Genomic DNA, 25,509 nt, shown 5'->3' with positions numbered 1-25,509 from the left:
AAAATTACCTCTCAGGAACTGGATCTGTGAGGTCTGGGGTAGAACGTCATCTGTGGTCCTGATTTAGGTGGCCCCAGGACCCCACTTTGAGAAGCTCAGCTCTGGATAGATACTCTGCTTTAAGAGGCACACCCTGCCCTCCGAGCTTACATGCCCACACCATCTGACACCAGAAAGAAGCCGCACTCTTACCTGAATTTCTCCTTTTCAACTCTTAGCTGGCCGGAACTGAGGGATAGCATAATTGATGTCCACTTCCCTGCAGAACACCGGATGATGGCACAAGGGCCTGAGGCCTCTCTCAAAGCTACCCAAGGTCTGCCCCTCAGCTCCTGCATCTTCTCTGAGGGCCGGCGCCCCTCCCGCATGGGGTCTCACCATGTCAGAATCAACATGAGACCCCCCCGGAACATCTTGCACATCTCAGTTCACCACTCCTTGTTGGAGGTCCTTTCCCTCTACTAGACAGTGAGCCTAGAATTGAAAAAATCCTCACAATCCGCGGAGCAGATTCTAAAACCGCCTTCTGCTGGTAGTTTGGTTTGCAGAGTCAGGCCTCGCCCCAGGCACGTTTTCCTCCTGCGCCCTCACGTGCTGTGGAATTGCTTTAGTATCACGAGGCCATCTGGAAATCAGCGCAGCTGTTTTGAAGTAGTGTCTAGGATGGGCCGATAAGGCTTCTAAAAAACTAAACCGTTTTTAAGTTGGTTATGCTTCATGTTAACACTCTTGAGTTCACTCCTTAGCTCCATCGTAAATAATTACACTTAACTACCAGATAGAGAGCATTGCTAAGAACTCCCATCTATGAACCATAATATGAATTTTCATGTTGATTTGCGGTTGCATTTTGGACAGCTTGCCACCAAATGCTAAAATGCTTCAGAGGCTGCTGTTCATCTCCCCCCCGGACATTAGCAAATGTGCCCCCAACTCAAGAACTAGGTGATCTGTAGCAAATTCCACTCTGGAGACTTGCTGCAACGAGAAAGTCTTCTGAACTGCAGGCGGGAGCCAAGTAAACTTGACCAGCATTACAATGACAACACAGTTCCCATTAGTCAGCATAGAAGGTCACTTGTGCATGTAAACTCCTTTTTTGTTGTTCGCTTTCTAGCCTACATATTCACCTGCCTGTTGACCTCAACGCTCAGCACACTGGAGTCGCCAGGGGAACTCTGAAACACAAATGATGCCCTGGCCCCTCTCCCAACCAATTAAGTCTGACTCCCGGGGGTGGGCCCTTGTATAGGTAGCTTTTAAAGCTTCCAGGTGATTCTAATGTGCAGCCAGGCCTGAGAAATGCTGCTCTAGCATGAGGCTTTGCTCCATGTAAAATGTGTCTTCTCTGCTTGCCCTAGCAGCACACTTAAGGCCAGTCATGGACATTTATACCCCAGAGCAAATAATTTCAGAAAGGGAGAACTGATAAGAGAGAGAGGAGAGCGACACAGTACAAGGGCTGAAGGCCTTGAAGATACAAACAAGCCTCCCATTTTTTCCACCTTTTGACCATTTAGTTGTTCTTGGCCTAGGGTAGGGGAGGACATGGAGGGACTATGACATCCTGGGGATAAAGGCTGCCTCTGAGTCCAGGGGTTGCAATTCGGTGACCCCTGGGCTGCATCTGACCTGCAGATGCATTTTGTTTGGCCTGCATTGTGGCTGCACATGGCAGATTTTAAAAACGTGAATGCCAATCTCTGAAAGTCTGGTTTCACATGAAAGCATTCTCAGAGTTGACGGTGTTTGACAGAAAGAAGACTTGGTGCCAGATCAAACAATGCACTTTTGGGTGCGGGGTCATTGATTCTCCTTTAGCCAGACTACTCCATTCATGAGGGTAATGACGCAAATGAAATACGATTTTAAAATGTTACCTTCTGATTTTGGTTTCACCATTTGAGAAAAAATATTCCCATAAAGAGTGACGAGTGACTTCATATCAATTCCTTCTAATCCTTCACGAAGCCCTTCTAAGGCTGGGCTAGAATGACTGGCTTGAGAGACAGCAGTCCTGGGATTAGTCTGGATTTTGCTGTGGAACCTGGGGCTCTCTCTTAACTTCTCTGGTTCTGAGCATCCTCATCTATGGGGGAACAGGACCAAATAATTTCTAAGATTCTACTGGCTTCTTGGGATTCCAAAGGCATGAGAATAGAATGGAGACAACTAACTTTAAGAGTAGTCTGTGGGTAAAGGTGAAGAAACTAGAAGTCAGGGTCTGAAAGTCAGCACTGAGATGCCAGCCTAGAGAAATCTGGGAGGCCTGAGAGGAAAGAACAGGAACGAAGGGGTAGAAGCTACAGTGACATGTGGGTTTCAACTATCTAAACTGGCCAAAGATGGAACAGGTGGGCTTGGGAGGAAGGGAAAGAGGGAGGGAGTGCTCCATCACTGGAGATGTCCATCCCAGACCAGGCAGCCACTGGGAGGGGATGTTGCAGGGAGCAAAGGGTGGACAAGTCCCTTCCAAACATCTAGAGACAATGGGAAAGAAGCAGGGAGCCCCTCATCCACCTCCTGTCCTCAAAGAGTGTGGCTCACTAGGACATGCTCTGCCCACAAAAGGGATGGCAGCCTCTTAGTTGTTTTTAAACACTGTATTTTTAAAAATTTCTTTAAAATATTTACGACAGTAAAGGTCGTACTATGTGACAGGGGACAGATGCCTTTGATGTATCCCCCCTTCATTCCTACCTCAAAACAAGGTTAAGGCATAAATTACTCGGCTGGGCACCAGGCGTGCCTCTTGTCCTCGGGGCGCTGTCATTGGTAGTACCACTTGCCCCATGGGCTGGCAGATCAGACATTTGCCACCAAGGTTGCACAGGCTCTGGGGGTTCCTGCACCGGCTTTATCCAGTGCATTCCAGGGAGGACCCCTCAGCACTGGTCCAGCCCTTCTCCCCCATGGGTGATGGGTGGTTGGAAGGGAGGGATGGGAGGCCGTGAGAGGCTGTGTGTGTGTGTGTGTGTGTGTGTGTGTGTGTGTGTAGGGAGGGGGTGATGCAGGGAGGGGAGGCCCCCCACCTCTACCCCTGCCCACGGCCTGCAGCCTTGCCATCGCATCGGGACAGGCTGCGGTGGAAGACGAAGTGGGAACGTGGAGCCTGGGGATTGCGTCATCCGCCAGGCTCCCAGGAACAAAAGCAGCAGGAGGGGTGGCAGCTGCAGGCCTGCAGCTGCTGAGAGCACGTTGGGAGGGGATGTGGGCGGTGGTCAGTGTGAACGCATGGTGGGGATGCGGGAGAGCCCGCCCACCTCCGCATCTTGGTGGGTGCCCAGTCTCCTAGGTCTCAGCTGCCCGTCCATCACAGTCTCCGCGTCCCAGAGTCTGTCTTCATCCAGGCCAACAGCTGTCACCGCTGAGCCCCTCAGGCAGGGGGCGCTCCGGGGACCTATCTCCGGCCTGGGGAAGGGGTGAGGTGACTCGGGAGCCATGGACAGCGTTGGGGTGGGAGGACAGCGCAGAGTGCAGATCTGCTGTCCCATTAGGTCCCACTGGAACTAGAGGCCTGGAGAGGGCAGAGTGAGTTTGCATTTGTAGTCTTCCTCTCTGGGTTTCTTCTGAGCATGGGGTAATGACGAATTTCTAGCACCTTAGTGATGGGGGCAGCAAATGCCCCCACAGAGCCTGGGAGCGGCTTTGGGGTGTACCTTGGGGGGGGTGTCCCTTTAAATCCCTAGGGATCTGTGTTGGAGGTGCCATGGCTCCCAGTAGGACAGTCCCTCTTAAAACTGACTTGAGTTCCTTTCAGAGGGAGCAGACTTGGTCTCTCAGGAGATGAGGTCAAGTGCAAAGCGAGCCGGCGTCCTCTCCACCCCAGCTCGGTGGGCCACGGGCCTGCACACTGCCTGGGCCCGCGTCCTGGCCCCCATCAACTCACAGCCTCCCCCGGAGCCTCACTCCAACACTTTGGGGGTGGGGTCCAGGCCGGGCTCCCTCCTGCGCTTGGCACTTTTAAAGAAGCCGAGCTGTGGGAAGGCAAAGGGAGAAATCTCAGGTGTGGGCAGGGTGGACAAGGCCTGTCTCCCCTTCCTGCTCTCCCTTCACTCACTCTCTTAAGGCTTCTTTCCTCAGAAGCCTTCCCTGAATGCCCCAGCTCATGCTGCATATCTCCCCTACCACTGCCAGGCTGCACAACGGGCCACTTAATTGGTGACAGGGAGGCTGGAACCAAGTGGATGGAGCCTGTGTCAAGAGGCAAGCAGTCATGCTGTGTGATGCTGCCCTAGTCAACACCCCTCTCTGGGCCTCCTTCACCTCATCTATAATAGGAGGAGGTTGAGACCAGGGGTTCTTAGCCTGAGGCTCAGAGATAGAGAAGGGCTTTTGGGGGACTTCTTAACAGCCTGACATTGTTGGAGAAATTTTGTGGTTGCGTGTGCTTGCTTTTTTTCTGATCAGAGGAAGCCTAGCTTTCATCAGGTTCTCAGAGGGACCCACAAAAGGGTTGGAGCCATAGGCTGAGTACCCTCTGGTGGCCCTAGCCCATCTGCCTGCTGTGGTGAGGAGTCAGCAAGTTCTGGGGAGGAGGCTGGGTGGGCCCCAGCTCCCACGCGGAGGAGAACATGGGGACTGGCCACAGAGCTCAGAGGCAGAGGCCCCAGGCCCGGACAGCCAGGATGCTGCCCCCCACCCGCACCCTGCGGGGGCCCTCACCTTCCACAGTGCCAGGACCAGCAGCGCCAGCAGCAGGAGGCCCCCCAGGGAGCTGCCCACGATGATCCAGATGGGGATCTGTGAGTCCTCTTGCTTGGAGATCTCAAATGTGATCTGCAAGGTAAGGGGTGAGGCCAGGTCAACAGCGCTACTGTTCTGGGGCCCAGGTGGCAGCCTGGGGTGGTGCAGGAGGGTAGGAGACAGCTGGCACCTGGTGGGAGAGCTGCATCCCCTTCTTCAGGGAGATGCTGAAGGGATGGGTGGCACCAGCCTGCCGAGAGGCCTCAGAGCTCCCAGCCCTGGCGCAGCGGACACCTGACTTAAGTGACCAAGTGATCCCACCTCCTCTTTGAGACGCTTTCTGCCTTGGGCCTGGGGCCACTCCGCTCTCCCTGCTTTCTCCTTCTACCACATGGGCCACTCTTTCTTGCTCTCTTTGCTGCTTCCTAAATGTTGGTGTGTCTCATGGCTCTGGTGAGCTCGGGGCTGACTTATGGAGTAGGCACCGTGGGCACGGTGCCCAGGGTCCATGGTGCTTTAAGGGGCCCACAGAAATGTTCTAATTTCTTTTAAAGTTAGAATCAAAAAATATAATCTTGTCTGGATTATATTTGTCTTTATACAGACCAAGTCAGAAAATAATACTTTTTTAAAAAAAATCTTGTTTATGGAGTAAGGCCCTGAAAGCAAAAGTGCCCAGGGCCGTGAGAGCCCTAACGCAGCCTCCGGGAAGCTCACTCAGTCCTAGGGCTGTAACCATCTTTATGCCTGATGCTTTCACATTGCTACCTTCTACCTGGACTCTCCACTGCATTCCAGACTCATATCCAGCTGTCTCCTCGGCCTGCCTGGCATCTTTGACAGGTCCCCAGATAAACTCCTGATCTCACTCCTCACCCTCAAACCTGTTCCTTCAACATCCTTCCCCTCAAAGCAAATGGCAGCCTTGTCCTTCCTTGCTCTTGCTTCTTGTATTGGTCACTGACTCTCACTTTCACACCCACGTGGACTCCGGCAAAGTCTATCTGCTCTACCTTTGAAACACCCAGAATGTGGCCACTCCTGCCACCTCCAAGGCTACCTCTTTGGACTGAGCACCCTCATCTCCCACCCGGAGACCGTAGCAGCCGCCTAGCTGCCCCTTCTGCTTGTGTCTCGCCCCCTACAGTCTGTTCTTGGAATAGTAGCCAGAGGCAGGGGGTTTATTCTCTGCTCTGCTCCGTCCTCCAGGTTTTCCCATCTTGCCCAGAGTGAAAAACAGAGTCCTTGTCCTGGCCTGCAAGGCCCTGCACCCTCCAGCCCTGCTTAACTCGCCGGCCTCATCTCCTGCTCTGCCCCTTGCTCTCTCTACTCCAGCCCTCAGCCACCCGGCTGCCAACGCGCCCAGCACACGCCTGCTGCTGGGGCTTTGCATCGCTGTTCCTTCTGCTGGTGGGGCTCCCCCAACCCCCTTCGCTGCATGACACCACTGTATTTCTTCTAGTCTCTGTCTGCTGTCCCCTTATAGGCTTTCCCCAGTCTCCCTGTATAAAATAGCACCCCTCGTCTCCACCCTTACGCGCCTGCGTTTTTCTGGGCAGACCTTATCACCACTGACATTGTATGTATTTATGTTCGTTGACTCTTCCCCCCACCCCCGTCTAGAGTGTCAGCTCCAGGGAGAGCAGGGGCTTTATCTATTTTGCTCACTGCTCTATCCTCAGTGCCTGGAACAGCACCTGGGATGGAGCGGGACCTCAGTCAACGCGCTGAAAGCCTGAATGAACGCACCCCACGACAGCATGGCAGAGCCCGGCTTGGCCAGTGACTCTCTATTCACCTTGAGGCAAGCCTGCTCCCCTTCCACCTTACCTCACGCAGCCTCCGTTTCCATATCTGAATAATGGACGTGGGGACGCCCCTCACAGTGCTGTGAGGAGTAAGCAGGGTAACACGGGAAGTGTCTGTTATGGTGCCTGGCACACAGGTAGGGCTCCACCAACAGCAGGTCCCTTCTATGCTCTTTCCATCCCTGAAGGCTGGGACCTGGCTCTGCCTTCCCACACCAGCACCTCGCACAGAGCCAAGGCAACAGGGGCTTAAATTCTGGGTTGCTGGCTTTCTAAGAGAAGTGAGGCATCCAGAGAGTATAAGAGGGGTTTTTGGGGGTGGGAAGTGGGAGTGGAAGGAGAAATCACTTAAACTAGTAAATGACAAATGGACTAGTGTGGAGAAAGGGGTGGTTTGTGTGTGTGCGCAGGGTGTCTGTACCATGCCTCTTCTCGCTTGATTGCCTGGAAAATTCCCACGTCTCTCAAGATTCAGGTCAAGTGGACCGTCTCCTCCAGAATGCCTTCCCTGGACATGGCTTGCTCTGACCAAGCCCCATGCCAGCACCTGTGCTCTCCCCCAGACTGCACCCACACTTCGTTGTCCTCGCCCCCTTGTCTGCCTAATTCATCTGGGGGGTGAGCCTGAGTCACAGGATGAACACCCGACAAATGCTGCAGAACGAACAAATAACACAGCTCCTCAGGTGGGCCTGCTGAATGCTGCTTCGGGCTTCTGTGCTGGCTCCCCCTCTGCCTGGCACACCCACATGCTGTTTGGGATCGACGTTTGGGTTTTATGGAGGTCTGGCTTCCTGACCAGGCCCATTTTGCTCTCCAGCGTCTCCTGGGGTGGGGCTGGTGGGTGACTGCGAATCTGGTACAGGACGCTCACCCGGAGCCCAGGCCAGGGTTGGGGATGTGGCCAGTGGAGGGCAGCAGCGTCCCACGCCCGAGACGCCCGGCTCCTTCCAGAGGACCCGCCTTTATTTCAAGACCCAATTTCTCATTTTCCCAGAGAGCACCACATGGAGCCTCACCCCTTTTCTGGACCCTGATTCAAGCCAGTCTGATCTGCGACAGTCTGGTTTTACTCAATTCAAAAAGAGTTCCGATTCAGAGACAGCTCGAATCCCTCGGTCTTCACAATTTCAGTTCGCAGCAGACTTCATTCATTAGATTTGAGGCACGGATGGATGGGGAGGGGAGGGTTGGCTGGCCGTTCTAGGCTGCCAGCCTGCCAAGACCCAGCCTCGCCGCCCTGAGGCAGGTGGGCAGGCAGGCAGGCCTGGGCGGCACTTCCGCTTCCTCTAGTGTAAAACACGCAGGTGTCCCTCCTTCCTCGCCTCTGGGGGCCGTTGAGGTGCAGCGCTTGGTGCCCCCGAGGGACAGCGCCAATGCCTATTTCTGGCCCTGTGCTCCCCATTTGTGCCCCTAACAGCCTGTTTGTCTCGATTTTCCCTCGCCTCTGATGCTGCACTAACTGCTGGCAGGCCTGTCCATCTCTCTCCTACAGGGGGAGTAGGAAAACTCTTGGGGAAGGGGCGACCCTTCCCCAAGCTGGCCTGGCCCGGGCCCAGGTCTGCAGGGTTCCCAGTGCTCACCTGGCGGCTGGGATCCTCCTCGCGGAAGATGAAAGGGCTGTGGAACTGCCTCTGCAAGGCTGCGTGGACCGTGATTCTCATCAACTTGTACTTGAGCTGTGTAATCAGAGGCCTTGTCAGGTTCTGGCCCCTCCCCCGGGGGAGACGCCCCAGCACCTGCCTCCTCCAGCCTGGCCCCCCAGGGCTCTACTTACTGCTTTTAGGGACCTCAACCACAGGTTCCCCAGCAGATGGAAACTGATTTCCTGGTTGGGGGCCAGCCTCACGTTGCAGTTGATGGAAACTACATCAGCGTTGCTGTGATTCTGAAAGAGAAGGTGGGTCTCAGGGTGAGCAGGGGCTTGGCCACCAGAGAGATGGCTCAGCTGCCCAGCTTGACCAAGTGGGGTTTTGTTCCTGAGGTAGGAGGGGCAGAGGACAAGGAAGAAGGAAGGGGATGGGGGTGGGGGACACATGGGCTGGGGCTGCCAGGGGCTGGCTGGAGGACAAGGTAAGGACGGTATATCCGATGCTCCACTTGAAGTTGTGCATAACTGGGTGTATTTCAGGAACAGAACTTTGGGTCAACGTTAGGGCGCTTATAAATGTCATCGCCATACAAACGCATTAAAGGGAAAATGATAGTATTACTGCAACAGATGCAGAAAAAAGCCTTTTATGAAATCCAACTTCTGTTTATGATAAAAACTCCCAGGGAATGTCCTGAATCTGAATAAGGGTGCTTATTTTAAAAAGCCTGTGGTTGGGGCTTCCCTGGTGGCGCAGTGGTTGAGAATCTGCCTGCCAATGCAGGGGACATGGGTTCGAGCCCTGGTCTGGGAAGATCCCACATGCCGCGGAGCAACTGGGCCCGTGAGCCACAACTACTGAGCCTGCGCGTCTGGAGCCTGTGCTCCGCAACAAGAGAGGCCACGATAGTGAGAGGCCCGCGCACCGCGATGAAGAGTGGTCCCCACTTGCCGCAACTAGAGAAAGCCCTCACACAGAAACGAAGACCCAACACAGCCAAAAATACATAAATAAATAAATTTATTAAAAAAAAAAAGCCTGTGGCAAGTATCACATTTAATAATGAAAAATTAAAAATAATCCCTTTAAAAGCAGGATCAAGACAAGACAGTCATCATTTCTGTTTACCATTGCCCTTATAGCCAGAGCAATAAGACAAGAAAAACAATTTAAAAGGATTGAGTGGTAAAACTAAAACTATCATGACTTGCAGATGATACCGTCCTAATAGAAAACCCAAACAAATCATCAAATAATTAGGATTTATTAGGTTAAACTGATTTGTGTTGCTCCCTCGCAGCCACCTCACCCCACCCAAGTTCAAGTCTTCAGTAAAGTGCACTACACTCCAAAGATGCTTTGTGTGAGGCACTTGAAAATGAACAAAATGAAAATAGCTAAGATTTTTATTTGGGTAAGGAATAGTGAAGGCACGCTCAGAAATTGGTATGTGGGGACAGAGGCAGCCCTGGGAACAGAAACCTGGACACTAGCAGGTGTCTTGGGGAGGGCCTCAGGAGTGGGAGCTGGGCTGCCTTCCATCTCTGGGGGCAGGGAGGCCCCAGCTGACGTGGTCAGTGTCTCCAATACAAGCCCCGTGTGGTCTGGCTCCTTCCTCCTCCCTCTGCTTGTCTGTATCCTACCGGCCCTTTTAGGCACAAGGGCAAGTCCACGACCCCTGCTTCTCTACTTGAGGTTGTCTGCTCCACTGCCCCACGTATCCCAGCCTCACTACCTGGCTTCTTTACACTCAATCCCATGTCTCCTGTGAGATGGTGAGCTCACTAAGGGCAAGAAGTATCTTTTCCTTATTCTGTGTCCTTTCGGTTTGAGGTTGGGACATAGAGGTGCTCAACAAGTTCTTCTGGACAAACTACTGGACAAGGAGCTCAGGCAGCCCCCTCTCCTCGTCCCCCGGGGGTCCTGGCGTGGGGGACACTCACCAGCTGTGGGGCACGACTCAAGTCCTCCTCCGTCGGGGCGTGCCGGTACTCAGTGCTGTTCCCCCAGATGTTACAGGACGTGTTCGCCTGCACGAGGACACATGCAACCAGCCTCACCACCAGCACTGGCAGACTCGGCATCCCAGACACGGTCCTCTCTCCTCCTCTGCCCAGAGAAGGCCCAGCTGGCCCTGGGCTCGGGAGAAGGAGCTGAGGTCTGGGGACTTGGGGGCACACCTAGGGATATGTTTGTCCCCTTCCCTGTGTTGGCCCCCTGGGCACGGGTACCTGGTCAGCGAGGAAGCCCTTCAGTAGCAGCAGCCGGTTGCCGCCCCTGGTTGCGATGGGAACAGTGAACTTCATCATCACCCCGTGGATGGGGAACAAGCCCAAGTTTTGGATCTGTGGCCAGAGGAGGGGAGGTGTCAGTACACCCAGCAGCAGTTGGGGGGTGGAGGACGAGGCTCACGGGGGCGATCCCCCCAGCCAGGCCCCTTCAAGCCCCCTGGCGTTTTCACTGTAGATGCTCCAAAGCTCTTCCAGATCTCGGCGGGGGGCTACAGGATGAAACTGCATGAAAGCTGAAAGGGATGGGCTCCTGGAGCCTGAGGATGGGTCACTAGGGGGCCACGAGGCTGACAGCAAGGGTTACTTCCTTTTTCACCCTCACTTGGCTGTGGTGCTGGTGGCCTCCCTGGACAGAGGTCGGGGTGGAGATGGTGACAGCAATTCCTTTATCGTGAGAAATAATCAGTAACTGATGCAGGATGTAAATAGTGAGTGTGTGTTGGTTCACATTCTAGCCGTGACACATTTGGTGTCAGAGCCACAGTGATCACAAATAGGGCTTTGGAATCAGAAAGCCTGAGCACATAACCTGGGGCTGCCGCCACAGATGAGCTGTGTGGCCTTGGGCAGGTTACTAAATCTCTCTTGGATGAGCCATTGAGGCATCTGCATGTTTCCAGCCATCTACCTGCTCCCAATTCTCACTCAGCAGTTCAGGGCTGGGGAGATCTTGGGGCACACCGTGGCAGAGACTCTAAACTGCTTCCTAATTCTCCTTCTCCCTCCTTCCTTAGTGACAGAAAGCAAGACAAAAAGGCATATTTCCTAGCCTCCCTTACAGCTGAGTCACACCGTTTTGGACAATAAGAAGTAACTGGAAGTGCAAGGAACTGCCAAGGAGGTTTCTTAGTAGGCAGGGGGTCTGGTCTGCTCTTCTCCCCTTCCTTCTTCCTGGAATGAGAACGTGATGGCTGGAGCTGCAGCCACCTTGGACTATGAGATGAACTTGATAGGCTGATGATTGCATGTTGAGGATGATGGAACAGACACAAGGAGACCCAATCCCGGATGACTCTGTAAAGCTGCCAACTCTGGACTTCTTTTATGGGAGAGAATAAACCCCAGGGCATTTAGACCACTGTTTTTTTTCATACTTCAAAAATTATAAGCAGCTACACCTAATCTTCACTGACACATCCTCCCAGTTCAGCCCCATAATTTTCCAGATGAGGACTGAGAGCCCCAGAGAGGGGAAGGGACTTGCCTAAAGTCACACAGTGAATGGGTGGCAGGGTTGAGGCTGAATCCCAGGTGCTAGCAATGATTCCAGATTCCTCCCCTCCCAGGTGGGGGATCCTCAGCTCCCGTCTTTCGCTGTCTGCTTGACTCCCTTCCAGACTAACCTTGAAAACGCAGTTGAAGGGAGGCCCAATGCCATGGTATCTCTCCAGCGAGCTGTTGGGCTTGACCTCGTAGTGGCTCAGGCTGCTGCTCCTGCAGGGACAGAGGACAGGGCCGCCATGAGCTCAATCAGTGTGGGCTAGATGGATAAACGAACGAAAGAGGGTGTGGGCATGCGCCCGCCTCCCCCTAGACCACAGCAAATACGTTTCCTCTTGTGTCCATTGGGAGTGCTGTGTTGGGAAGGATTCTGAGGCGCAGCAGGAATAAACTCTGAGATCAATTAGCAATGTCTGCCTCATGTGTGGGATGGCTGTGAACCAGAAGAGCAAGTTATTTGCCACCCCTGCCCTCGCCTCCTGCCCAGGGGCATGGCCTCTTTTGATCATGAACTTGCCCACTGTGCACCGTTCCAGCCTCTAGTGGTGGCCGTGGGAGGGCCTGAACTTTCTGTCTGTCTGTTGTTACCTTCTGACTTCTCCGCCCTCCTGGGAGCTCTCAGGGGGCACACTGGGGACCACTGGCAGACTGAGGTGGGTGGGCGGTGGGAGCAGTCTGCCCTGCAGGGAGGAGCATTTTCTCACTGATGCTATTTAGAATTGCTAGTGCAAAGTGGTAATGAAATGCAGATGGACTTTTTAGCAGGTTTTACTATTTTAAAATTCTCTGCAGACCATGCCTCCGCTTATAGCCTGCACCTGGGGTGGATACTGCCTGCTGCTCCAGCCCTCCCCCTCCCCCACTGCGGGGAGCTCCCTGGGGACTAGGTCTGTCTCTCTCTCTCTCTCTCTCTCTCTCTCTCTCTCTCTCTCTCTCTCTCTCTTTCTCTTCCTCCCCCATGTTGACACCACCTCCCCTCCATGGACGAGGGGGGTGCACTCTCAGGGGCATACCCAGCTGCATCCCATAGTCCCTCAGCATGAGGGCCCTGGGGCCGCGGCCCACCTGGTGAAGAGCACGTCAGCCTCATACTTGAGGTGCAAGCGCAGGAGGGCCGTGTTGTCTTCCTTGGTGCTCTCTTCCTCGTCACTGTCACTGCAAGGAGAGGCGGCAGCGCCTGTGGTCAGGAAGGGGCAGCCCTCCCTCCACCCAGCTCAGGGCAGCAGGAGGGATCCAAGTCAGGCTGAGAAGGAGCATCCTGGGGCATCTAGGCCTGCTGCACCAGAGCAGCCAGCCAGGGGGGTCATCAGAGGTGTCTCCCGGGAGGGGAAGGGCCGGGGAGGCAGGGGACCTGGAGACATCAGCTTTCCCTGCCCTCTTTCTGGGTGCAGCACATCTGGGCTGGAGGCTGGGAGGACGGCACCAGCTTGGTCACAGCAGCCTGTGTGCCCTCCTCATCTGTCGGATGGGCAAATACTGTGCTACCTACCCCCCGCCCCGGGAGATGACGCCTCCAGGGCAAGGGTCTGCCCAAGAGAGGGGAAGAGCACGAGGAATTCACAGCAGAGCGTTTACTGACCCTTGAGCCGACCCCCCTGAGCTGACTAGGGGTGCGCCAGCTCCCATGGGGGCTATGCTGCCTTGAAAAGGCCGGAGAGTGAAATTCAGAGGCATTAGAGGAAGTTTTGTTGAATATGCTTCCCTTCACTTCTGAGCACCATGAACTACCGGAGCAGATCATTTAGACATAAAAAAGGTATGATTTCTGCTCATTACGTACACTGTTTGATTTCCTTTGGAAACCTTACCGCAGATAGGTGCTTAGTTAGAAAAGGGAGACCTGACACACACAGATGCCCAGTGTCCCCTGCCTACATATGCCTAACTCACAAACACCCGCCGATACCCACACTGCCAAGGACACTGCAGGCAAGGGCGTTCATTGCCCTGTGAGAACAGACTGCTCTCTAAGAGGGAGGCCTTAAGATATCAACACACCTTACAAACTTCGCCTCATGTCAAGTGAGAATTCCACCAGAGTGCACAGTTTGGCTAACTATACCTGGATACACGCACATGCTGCTGTGTTGATCCCCAGCACTCCCATGACTGCTGACTGGTTTGCACATATGTGTGTGTGTTGGAATGTTGGTGCTCGGTTTGCCTGCAGTGTTTATTTCTCAGTGTGGAGAAGTTCTCAGGAGGGTTTATAAGGCCCCAGAGCAGCCAGAATTCCTCCTCGCCTCCGTGTGTTTATTACTGACATGGGCGATTCACGGTGTCAACCTACAGCAAGCTGCCTCAGGGAGGCCTGGGAGACAGACAGACAGACAGACAGATCCACATAGAGTAAGGAAAGGTCTTTTAAAATTGGAAGTTTCCAAGGGGAGAGAAGTGACCAGGACATAAAGAGCACTGGATAAGGATTAGGAAAACTAGTTAGCTCCCAGCTGTACTATTTACATGCTGTGTGTTGTTGGGAAATTCACTCAACCTCTCTGAGCTTTCCTTTTCTTACCTGTAACTTGGGAGGTGGGGTGGGGTGGGGAATAAGCCCTGCTTTGCCTGTCTTAAGGCGCTGCTGTGAGGACTGACTGAGATATTACGTGCATAGTACTTTATAACTGTAGGGCTTTTAAATAATTGCTATATAAAATGCTGTAGAAAGCTGAGGGTGTTATTTATATCCAAGCTGTCCAAGAATGAAGAATGGCAGCAGCACAGCGGACAGCAGGTTGGCCCGCACTTGGGGACTGACCCAGGGCCCACCCAGGCAGGGCAGCGATGGACAAGGCTTGGCGGGGGATTTGGTGTGGGGAGGGGCAGTTCCCAGCAGCAGAACAGGGCCCAGGAGTAGCAAGCAGGGAGGGAGAAGGAGCAGACAAGCCCTGACCTGCCCGCTGTGAGCTGGATCTCCATGTGGTGCAGGAAGACGGATTTGCTGAACTCGAAATCGAGACGGAAAGCCACCTACAAGGAAGAAGTCGCTGGAGCCGGGTTGGCTGAGAACTGCCTGGCTGAGCACTGCCCACACCAGCCCTGGCCCGCCCCTCCCAACCCCTGCCCTTTTGGTGGGCCCTGCTGGCAGGGAATGGCTGGGGGAGGGAGGACCAGGTGCTGGAGTAATGTGAGCTGAGCTCAGGGGCCGTGGCGGGGAACGCAGCCAAGGTCAACAGATCCCCTGCTGGGGCTTCTTGGCTGTGAGGCCAGCCTTCCGCCCCCTCCCTTTTTGTTTTTAACTACGGGCAACCAGAAGGCAGCAAATCCAACTTCAGACTCTTTCTGCAGGAATTTCTGGGGGGCACTTGATGGTGGGAAGGGGAGATGGCCATCAACATGCATCGCAGGAAGTGGGGGCCAGAATCTAGTGATAAGACCCCCTCATGCACCCCCCCGTTCTTGTGTGTGAACAGGTATGAGGCCTGGAGAAGGGTGAAGGCTGTCCCAGGCTGCCCAGAGGCTAGTCACACACCTGTCTCCTTGTCCAGCGGCCCTCCCACCGCTCTGACGGCCCAGGTCCTGGTGCTTCCCTTGGCCTTCACCCAGGAGTAGGGCCTGGGTCCCCTGACTGTGCCCTTTGACATCTGACCCTCTTTGCTACCTTCTGCCCCACCTGGTGGCGCTCCTGGGGCTTTGCACAGACCTCTCGTGCTCTTCCCAGGTCTGACCCTCACAGGGTTTCCCAAGGAGACCTGGTGGCAGGGGTGGGGTGCAGGGCAGGGGGGGGGGATGGCTACTTCCTGAGCGGCCGCAGGGTCGGGTGGGGAAGCTTGGGCTGTGTGCTGCTCCCCCTGGGTCTTCACCCAAGAGCTCCTGGGTGTGTCAGTGCCTCACCTCAAAACCCAGAATCTTGACTTTTGTCGCACTGGGGAGGTTCTTTTGTCAGGAGCCCTAATCCCCCTCCCCCTTCTCCTCCCCCTCCCCCAGCCTTGCAGACCTTGCTCCTGGGAACACACTGCTACTCTCTAGGTGGCCCCTGCCTCCAGCTCCCCTCTGTCTGGTTCCCGCTCTACAAGCAGCTCGGCCTCAGTCAGGTCTCCTCTTGCTCTAGAACCTTCAGGGGCTGCCTACTGCCCGGGGGTGAGGGGCAAACGTCCCCACAGTCTGGAGTCTACCTCTCCCATCCCTACACTCTTTTCACATGTACTTTTAAGCACATGGTAGGTGCTCAAGAAACATTCATTTTTCTTCCCATCTCTCCCCAGGCACAGCACCATGACAGAGGCTGGACATTTAAAAAACGGGTTAGGATACAGGACAGTGGGGTAAATGGCCAAGAGGAGGTGGGAGAGTGGTGGGTGGGAGTGGTAGGATTCCCCCTGAGGTGAGGGTCCTGGTGTTCTCCTGGGGTGCGCTGTCAGCCCTGGGGATGGCTGGCTAATTAGGTCACTTGAAGGTCATTTCATGGGAGAAAAAACTAACCTGCTTAAAAGGCGCCCTCAGGCCTCTCCATCCCTCCCCAGTCCTCCGCTCTGTTCCCTTCCACTTCTCTTGCCTCCCCTGTGCCTCCCCGACCCACCCCGGTCCCTCCCCACACCACCCCAGCCCCAACCTTGGCCTTGGCCCGGAAGAAGGGGTAGCTGACGTTGCAGACTTTCTTGTGGAGCCTCTTCTCCTCGTTCACACACTCGATGTTGCCGTCCGAGTCGTCCTGGGGCGATGGGGGCATCACGGGCACCAGTTAGGTGGGGCCCGAGACCCAGGTGTGGGGGCCACCCTTGCCCCCAGCCCCCCAACTGCCCAGGCTGAAGCTGCAGCACAGGCCGCAGATCCTGGGACCACAGGGGCCCTGGAGGCTCGGGTGCAGCTTGGCTCTGGGTGCGGAAAGCATGGTGGGGGCCCGGTGCAGGGGCGGGGGACTGGCTCAGCGGTGCCGGGTCGTGGAGAGAGTGGGCAGGCGCTCACGTATATGCTTTGTCATTCTCTCTGGATCAATCCCAGAGGCGGGACTTATCATCCAGCTTACAGGTGGGGTCACTGAGCCCCAGAGACAGGAGGTAACTAGCACAGACCACCAGCAAGTGGCTTCCTCTGCTCGAGGTCCCTTTGTTGGACGGTAGGGGGCAGGGAGAGGAAGGAGGGTGTGCTGAGCTCCAGCTGTGAGCATCTCCTGGGCTGGGGATGGACCACGGGGTGGTGAAGGAGCCAGGCTGCAGGCTAGCCCTACACACACCACCTGCCACGTGTGTGTGCTCACGCGCCTGTGTGTTTGTACAGACACGGCCTTTCACAGAACACGTTTCCAAAGCCCTTCTGCGTCACAGAAACAAAATTCCATGATTCCTTCCCCCTAGGGTTATGAACAGGCACGAGATTGGTCTTGGAAAGTCAGGGCCAGGGAAGCAGGAAGAGATGGATGCAGGTTTGGGGCTCAGTTTTCCCTAAAGCCAAACAGACACAAAACCTCTGGAAGGAGAGGCCTTTGAAAGACCATCAGGTGGGCTGGTCGTCTTCACTCTGGGCCGTGGGACAGGACCTGGGCCTGACAGAGGGACTGACTTTGCACTGACAGCCCCTCCTTCAGGTCCTCTGCACTGAACTTGAAGTCTGTTTGAGGACACTGGGGGCCCCCCGAGGGGGAAGGGAGGACACGGCAGGCAGCCCCCCCTTTTCTCGGGGGCCTCACTCCACTCAGCTTCCCCTTCTGGCTATAGGAACAGCGTGTGTGTGTGTGTGTGTGTGTGTGTGTGTGTGTGTGGCTGAGGAGGGGCCCGTCCTGCCTCTCCCCAGTCCAGTGAGGAAGGGGTGGTGGAGATGAGGACAGAAGGGCCCTGCTGGCTCTCCTATGCTGCACCCCAGGCTCCAGGCGGACACGGAGATCTGTGAGGACAGAGACTGTGTTTGCGGGGACCTGGGACCCCCCGGTACACACACGACAACGACGTCCTAGGTTTATTCAACAGACATGTCTTGAGGGACTTCTCCGTGCCCAGCCCTGGCCCAGCCCTGGGGACAGATGTGGCTGAGACAGGGCACTCGCCCTCTGGGAGTTCAGGGTTATAACGGGGCAGCGCTCGGACACTGATGATTTCCACAGAGCACGCATAGGGCTGTGCCAGGGAGCTGTGAGGGCCGGGGGGCCCTGTGTGGCCTTTTGGGGCTTCAGGAAGCCACCTCAGAGTGTGGTGTGGGGACCACGCTCTCTCGTGAAGCGTGGGCTCAGGAGCCAGCTGCTGGGTGGGAATCCCGCTCTGCCGCTCGCTGGCTGTGTGGTCCTGTTCAGGCCACTTAACCCCTCTCTGTGCCTCAGTTTCCTCCTCTGTAAAGGGGGATACGATGACCACCACCACCCCCTGGAGTTGTTGTGAGGGTGAAATGTAAGCTGGCGTTGTAAGGGGTTACCACGGGGAAGCAGGAGCTTCTCAGGGAATGAGGGAGGGGGTCTCAGGCAGGGGTCTGTGGTCGGTAGGGCCTCGGTGTGAAAGGGCAGGTGCACTGGGAAACAGCGGGGGCCAGTGGGACTACCGGTGTTGGGGTGCGGGCAGAAGTGGCAGGTGAGGCTGGGGAAGCAGGAAGGGCCTTGAGTGCGACCACAAGGAGTTGGGGATCTGTTGTGAAAGCAACTGGGAATGACAGGAGGTTTTAAAGTGGGGAGAAATAGGTTCTGATTCTTGTTAGAGGGACTGTTGTGAAAAAGCCTGGAGGATGAACTGTAGGCAGAGGGTGTGTACGCACTAGTGTGCACACCTGCGGGCGTGTGTATGTGTGTGCGCGCCCCTAACAAGGGCCAAGGGTGCAGGCTGAAGGATATTCCTCTCCATGGTCTGAAAGGCTCAGACCACCCTCTCCCCATGGTTCTCAGGCCGGGCTGCACACTGACATCACCTGGGCAGCTTTAGAAGCGGACTGACCCAGGCCCCACCCAGACCACATCAATTAGAAAGTCCTGGAGAAGTCTGAACACAGGTACCTTTAAGCTCCCAGGTGATTCTAACGTGCAGCCGGGCCCCCTACCTGGACCCCTCCTTTCCTGCCTCAGCCCTTCCCCTTACCTTCTGGATCAAGCTGGCAAACTGCAGGTTTGCTGACTGTGAAATATTTAGGACTGTGCTGTAGGCGTTCTCGCCCTTGTTCTCCAGCAGGGCCTCCACCGCCACCCGCCGCCGTGTGCTCTCTATGATGAAAACCGTGGTGTCAAAAGACAGTGTGTACGCAGAGCAGTCCTGGGCAGGCTTCCTCAGCACCCTCTGGCAGTACTCCCTGCGGGAAAGAGACCAGCAGGAATCAGGCACATGGAATGGGGAATGCAGGGGTAGACCTCACTGTGCATGTATCACCTCTCCAATCAGCATGTTTTCCTTCTGGCTTTGGCTGCCAGGAAGCTCAGAGCTCAATATGGAGACAAGCCTGATTATTAGCCTAGATGGTTAGAATCTTTGCTTCTTCATCCTTCTACAAGGTTTGGATGTACTATTTCTATTTTTTATTTATTTTTAATATATATATATACACATACACACACATATTCTCTCAGAGTCTTTTCCCTTATAGGTTATTATAAGATATTGAATATAGTTCCCTGTGCTGTACAGTAGATCCTTGTTGTTTATCTATTTTTATATATAGTAGTGTTGTATTATTTCTATTTATTGTATATGTATAGTCTATCTAATCATTTCATAGTTGAATAAAAGCTGAGCATAAATTATTTAAAAATATATTACATAAATTTGAAATAGGATCAGTATTTTTCCTTGTCTGCCAGTTTATTTCTTTTTTTTTAATAAATTTTATTTTAATTTATTTTTGGCCGCGTTGGGTCTTTGTTGCTGCACGCGGGCTTTCTCTAGTTGCAGTGAGCAGGGGCTACTCTTCGTTGCAGTGCGTGGGCTTCTCATTGCGGTGGCTTCTCTTGTTGCGGAGCATGGGCCCTAGGCGCGCGGGCTTCAGTAGTTGTGGCACGTGGGCTCTAGAGCGCAGGCTCAGTAGTTGTGGTGCACGGGCTTAGTTGCTTTGCGGCATGTGGGACCTCCCCGGACTAGGGCTCGAACCCGTGTCCCCTGCGTTGGCAGGCGGATTCTTAACCACTGTGCCACCAGGGGAGCCCTGCCAGTTTATTTCTTCCAGGGGATTGTGAGCACCCTGCTCATCCTCTGCTAATCTCCTTAGTGGTCAGTCCATGGACCTTAGAAGTCATCTAGTCTGGGGGTTAGACAATGAACACCAAGAACTCTAGGTCCTCAGTCTCCACCTTTTATCTGTTTTATAGTGCAGGCTCCAAAGAAAGGATTCCTTTTCTAAACAAAGTTTGAGTAGGTTGGATTAGACTAACAGTATTCATTTTACAGAGGAGGTCACTGAGGCCCAGAGAGGGCAAGGTATTTGCCTGAGGTCACACAGGAGTTAGAGGCAGACCCTGAGCTAGAACCTTGCTCCAAGTTCAGTGCTTGGTCCTTGCTGCCTAGGAGAAGCATGTGCAGGATTGTCATCTAGGGCCCTGGGAGCCTAGATCCACCAGCGGGGAAGGGAAAGGAGTCAGTGTGGGGGTGGGGAGGAGCCTACTCACATGGCTGTGGGCAGGTCACTGCGGGCGTCCAGCAGGAGGTCAGGGACACAGTGCTCATCCTCATTGCAGCCATTCCAGAAGGGTACCTGGGCCAGGGAGAGGCAGGTATGGGTGGCTGGATAGGGCACCCAGAGCTTCCAGCCCCCATCTTTGCTGTGGGCCATCCCTTATCTCCACAGCACACCAGCTCCTCTTTCTGCGGCACTAGACACAGGCTTTGTTTTTTTCTGCCTTTTTCACAGCACCATGCTGCTTTTTCTCATGCTTTGGCATAGACAGTCCCTTCTTTAGAACATGGCTCAAAACTCAACTCGTCCCAGGTCCCTTTCAGTCCCCAGCTGAGCTGCTAGCACAGAACACCCACTTACCCAGTGCCAGTCCACACTGACTGATCATTTACTGCGGGGAGCAAGCTCTCTGGTACTGGGTATATAGGATGAGGAAGACACAGCTTCTGCTCTCAGCTCATGGGGAAGATGAGGGTGTGAACAAATAATTATAGTGTGAAATGTGCAAAAAAAAATCTGTATGAGGAATAGAGGACGCAGAGAGAAGGAAACAGTTATTTTGGCCCATAGATGAGAAGGCTTCAGAGAAATGACAGTAGGTCAGAGTTCCAAAGGATGACTGAGTTAGCTGGATGGACCAGAGGGAGAGGGAAGTCTGGGAGGAAGGACGAGTCTGTGCAAAGGGCCTGAGGCATGAAGCAGCATGGTAAGCTTGGGGAATGACGGCTATTTAGTGTTGCTGTATTAAGGGGTACAGGAGATGCAGAGATGGGCGGGGTCATGTCTTAACAGGGTCTTGGGGTCGTGTCCTCCCAGACCCACGTATCGAAGGCTCCCTCTGGCTGCTGTGGGTGGATGGACTGTTAGGGTCAAGAGTAGAGGCAGAGAGACCGCTAAGGAGGCTGCTGCAATGTTCACGCAGGAGATGACGACGGTGTCGGTGTGGTAGTGGGTGTGTGTGTGTGTGTGTGTGTGTGTGTGTGTGTGTGTGTGGGGAAACGGGTTAGGAACCCCAGAGGTGACAGCAGCAGGACCTGGAGTTCATCAGGACTAAGGGAGAAAAGGGTCCTGGATGTTGGCCAAGTTTCCTTTTGAGTGTCTGGAAGGGTGGCTGCACCATTCATTTATAAATGGAGGGGTTAAGTGGAGGGGATCAGTTTGGGGCACACTGAGTTTGTGGCCCATCCAGCGAGAAGGGCTCAGCAGGTAGGTGGGTGTTCAAGTCTGGAGCTGAGGAGTGAAACTGTCCCCACCAGGAGCACAGCCTGAACCAGGGGAGGGGAAGCAGGTGTCACAGAGGCCAGGCGTACCTTATGTTCACTAACTTCTCGGAGGGGAGCTCCCTGGCCCTCACTCAGACCCACATGCTCTTATTTCAGACACGTTTCTATCAAGCCTGCCCCTTGGTTTCCCCATGACGTGGTGGATTTGCAGCTCGAACCAGCCAGCAAGGAAGACAGCAGAGCCATATAAAGGAGGGCAAAGCGAGGCATTCAATGCCAGGACATAGCTCTAGACACTTTGGAAGCCCTTGGGGGCTTCACTGTATTCTAGCACCCGTGTTCATCTTGGCGATTTCAAGTCTCTGATGAAATACGCCCCAGCCCACCCAACATACTGTTCAAGTGTGAAAACTATATAATAACCTTCAGAAAAATTTCTGTCCACTTGATTAAAAGGGATAATTTAACGTGATAAGCAACTGTTACACTCAACTGTATGGAATGGCTCATTCCCCCAAGAGGCAAGATTTTATGGTACTAGAACAGTGCTGGGCATTGAGGAGAAGCTAAATAAGAATTTGTAGCAGAGAGATGGGAAGAATGTTTCTAATTTGCTGGGGGCTAGAAATCTATTTTAACAAGATTTTTAGACATTTAGCTGCTATCCAAAGCCCTTGGTAATATGCCCAGACTGACTTTTTCAGCTCTATTTCTCATTTTTTCTTTACACTTCCCTTCACCCTGTTTGTTCCCACGTCCACACCTTGGCTATGCTGTCAGCTTTCCTGGAATAAGCCCATCGTCCCCATCTCACGTCTATTCTAAAGGTCCAGGGGAAAGCTACCTCCTCCAGAAAGTCCTCCCTGACCTATCATCTGACTGCTTGATGACACTTCCTCTGAGCTTACTCTCATCTTTGACTTGACCTGTGACTCTTATCACCACCTTGCATCCGTATTATCAGCATCAGAGCAGAGAGTGCTCTGCACATTCATCTGCATCATGGGCTTCAACATGCTTATAGAATGAGTGACATGTACTCATTCATATGCTGTAGTGGCCTTGTGATGACTGTGATGGGAAAAATATTAAGATTCAGGGTACCCAGCTTTCCCCCTCTCCTGGCTCACTAACGAGAATTCCAGCTTTGCCAGGTCAGTATCTCCCCCTCTCCTGAACTGCATTTTCAGACAGCCTCTCTTACATATCTGTGATGCAGAATCAGGAGAAGAGGGAAGGTGTGAAGGTTGAGGGGTGGGTGGTAGGATGTGGGAGCTCTGGGAAGAGGGAGGAGCTGAGGGGGCTGATGGGGGAGAATGAGAGCAGAGAGGGGATTTTCAGAAGTCTTGCTGTTGGCTACACAGTTCTTTTACGTAGGAGAAATACAGGCAAGCATGTGAGTAGTTCTGAAATTGTTGTTTGCTGGCTGGATTCTATATATTGGGTTGGCCAAACAGTTTGTTTGGTTTTAAGCAAAAATAAAAGACACATTTTTCACTTTCACGAAGAACTTTATTGAACAATGTATTCATTAACCGAATGAACTTTTTGGCCAGTCCAATAATTCTCAGAGACACTGCTCAGAGGCTGGACCTCGTAGGTCATGGTCTTAAGAGCATTGTGGTATATTTGAAAGTTGTTCCTAAATCCCCGGGGTTTATTTTGCCTGCTCTCCTAGCACAGCTCAGGCAGAATGGATAACTGTCTGACGTTTTCTTTGTGTGGGATTTATATGGAGTTGCAGATGCAGGGAGCATCTGAATATTAGATACCAGAAAATTCTGATGCCCTTAGAGCCAGGGATTAGAAAAGGTGGGTTTGGGGGGTGCAGAGCCAATGATGAGGCTAAAACTACTTATTTTTGGAATACTTGGAGCGGGCTAGGAGGACTGTTTGTTAATTAGTCGATCATTCAACCAGCGCAGACTAGGCTCTAGTGGTTGAATCACCCTCTCTGGCCTCCAGTGTCCTCGTCTGTCAATGAGGGAAGTGGGCGATTGAGAACTAAGGTCCCTTCGGGTCCTGTGAGTCTCAGGACCCACTCCAGGCTCACTCTCTGCTGGGGATACGGGAGCCTTGCACAGGAGAAGGCCGGGTCCTTACCTTCAAGAAATTGCTCAGCACGAGTCACGAGGAAGGAGGGGAGGAGCCTGCTGGGAATTTGCAGGGCAGGAGGTGGGAAGGCGAGGCAGGGGAAGAACTCCTCTGTGCCTGTCGCAAAGCCCGGGCTTCTGGGAGGAGGCAAGGGCTGGCGGTGGGGTGTGTGCCAAAGCTGCTGCCCTGGATGCCAGGACGTACCGAGACTCTGAGGGTCGTGGGCCAGCCGTCGTCCAGCATGGGGCCATAGTCGGGGTCCTCCAGGGAATACTCGACCGAGAAGGTCACTGGCTTCACGTAGTCAGCGGTGTCCTGTGTGGGAGGAGATGAGAACGGGGTGAGGGCAGAGGGAACATCTGTGTCATAGCCAGGACCACTGAGAGAACTTCTACCTCCCGAAGCTGGGAGGGTAGCGGCCTCGTCAGCCCTGAGCATGTGTCCATGGAGCTTTAGCATCCGTGAGTGCATGGAGGCTCCCAGATGGGGCCACAGCTGGAGAGTGTTGATCCTGGAAAGGGCCCTTGGCTCAGCATATGCCAACCCCTCTGCCTGCATGTTTCACCAACTCCTGCTTGTCCTTCAAGGCTGGGAACCTGTGTCCCCAACACCCCGGCCTCTAGGAAGCCAGGCAGCACCTCATCCCCACACTCCGTTCAGACCTGTTACTGACACACTTAGGTGGCATCCAAACTATCTGATTGTGTGTCAATCCTCCTCTCTCCAAAGCCTCTTAGCACAGTCCTAGCACTGTGACAAGGCTTAATAAACCAATGAATGAACAAAGTTGAACAAAATAGGGGCAATTCAGGGGATGCTTAGAGCTGCCTAAAAAATCCCCCAATCCCCCCCACCCCCCGCCATGGAACCCAAATCTTGACACCAGTGGCTTCCTTGTGTTAAGGCAATGACTTTCAAACTTGAGCTTGCATCAGAATCCCACCCCGGGAGGGGGAGGGGGTTAAAACACTGAGTCCCATCCCAAGAGTTTCTGATTCACTAGGTCTGGTATGGAGCTTGAGAACGTGAAATTCTAAAAAGTTCCCGGGTAATGAAGATGCTGGTGGTCTGGGGACCACACTTTGAGAACCAGACCATAAACACATCAGAGGGGCAACAGTATTAACAGACACCAGGACTTCCTGATTTTCTGACCTTTGCCCAGTGACTATTGGGGTCAGGTGGGCTCTGAGTGTCCCCTGCCTGTGTCTCCGAGGCTGGAGCTGTGGCTGGGTGTCTGGAGTTTCTGGGTGGATGCACCAGGCCCCCACTGGTTCTCCCCCTCTGCCAGTCTGGCATCTCTCTCTTCCTCCCCCCAAGCCTGTCCATGCCACTGGTCCACCTTACCTGGTCATTATTAGCTGATGCCTGCTTATCCCTTCCTTCTGAGCCATGGCCCCAGCTGGCTGACCACCGTCCTCTCTGCTAGACATCATTGAGCCCACCTCCCTCCTTGAATTTCACCCCCTGCTTAAGAAATGGTGGGCATCTGAGAGCTGGCAAAGAAGAGATTTCAGAGGAGGGTACAGTGAGGTGGGAAGTAGTGTGTCCCAGTGGCCTTTGCTCTGGGGCATGAGTATGGGATGGCCAAGGTCCAGGACACTGTCCCCTTCCTGGCCTCCTGAGGTCTGCTGTGGGCTCAGAACCAGCCTGGCACCAGCTGAGCTCTCTGCCTCTCCCACGGCAGCACCTCCTCCAGCTCCGTCCCCTTCCTGGAGAAGCTTGGGCTCTGTGGGTGGGGCTGCTGGGCATCTGGCTCACCAGGACATGGAAATTGATCCGCTCACAGTGTTCCTGGCTGGAGGAGAGCAGGGCAGCTCTGTTGGTGTACCGGTCCCCGCCCTCATCCAGGTGGGCCCTCGGCGTGTACCGCCTCTCATCCATGGTGGCGTTATACCTGATGCCTAGAGGAAGGAGAGGGCAAGCCATGGAGGTGGAGCCACATTTCTATTGAAGACTGTTTGCCTCTCTTTAAAAATAGCCTTTGGAAAGTCATCCTCCTCCAGGAAGCCCCCCAGGCTGGCCAGGGGAAGTGCTGCTCCTCTCCCCTCGCAAGGCTCAGTGTAGGCAGGAAACTCCC

The 25,509-nt window shown here is 54.1% G+C and overlaps 1 protein-coding gene across 1 annotated transcript in view; it reads right to left on the bottom strand.

Annotated features, from left to right (window-relative positions):
* Window positions 1-2,588: 2,588 nt before the first annotated feature.
* ITGA11 (integrin subunit alpha 11) overlaps window positions 2,589-25,509 on the bottom strand; it is a 127,176-nt gene continuing 104,255 nt past the window's right edge. The window contains exons 17-30 of the mRNA XM_061181966.1: window positions 25,191-25,333; window positions 23,634-23,744; window positions 20,105-20,190; window positions 18,591-18,798; window positions 16,151-16,249; window positions 14,492-14,568; window positions 12,664-12,753; window positions 11,721-11,811; window positions 10,318-10,431; window positions 10,030-10,116; window positions 8,272-8,382; window positions 8,078-8,173; window positions 4,666-4,779; window positions 2,589-3,977 (exon numbers count right to left, since the gene is read on the bottom strand). Of these exons, the coding sequence (XP_061037949.1) occupies window positions 3,906-3,977; window positions 4,666-4,779; window positions 8,078-8,173; window positions 8,272-8,382; window positions 10,030-10,116; window positions 10,318-10,431; window positions 11,721-11,811; window positions 12,664-12,753; window positions 14,492-14,568; window positions 16,151-16,249; window positions 18,591-18,798; window positions 20,105-20,190; window positions 23,634-23,744; window positions 25,191-25,333 (1,499 nt within the window). The 3' untranslated portion in view covers window positions 2,589-3,905. The remainder of the gene's footprint in view (window positions 3,978-4,665; window positions 4,780-8,077; window positions 8,174-8,271; window positions 8,383-10,029; window positions 10,117-10,317; window positions 10,432-11,720; window positions 11,812-12,663; window positions 12,754-14,491; window positions 14,569-16,150; window positions 16,250-18,590; window positions 18,799-20,104; window positions 20,191-23,633; window positions 23,745-25,190; window positions 25,334-25,509) is intronic.

This window comes from Eubalaena glacialis, chromosome 2 (assembly GCF_028564815.1).
Source record: "Eubalaena glacialis isolate mEubGla1 chromosome 2, mEubGla1.1.hap2.+ XY, whole genome shotgun sequence".
In the NCBI taxonomy this organism is placed as follows: Eukaryota; Metazoa; Chordata; class Mammalia; order Artiodactyla; family Balaenidae; genus Eubalaena; species Eubalaena glacialis.
The sequence above is the reverse complement of the archived record's forward strand: the minus strand, read 5'-3'. Positions and strand labels throughout refer to the sequence as shown.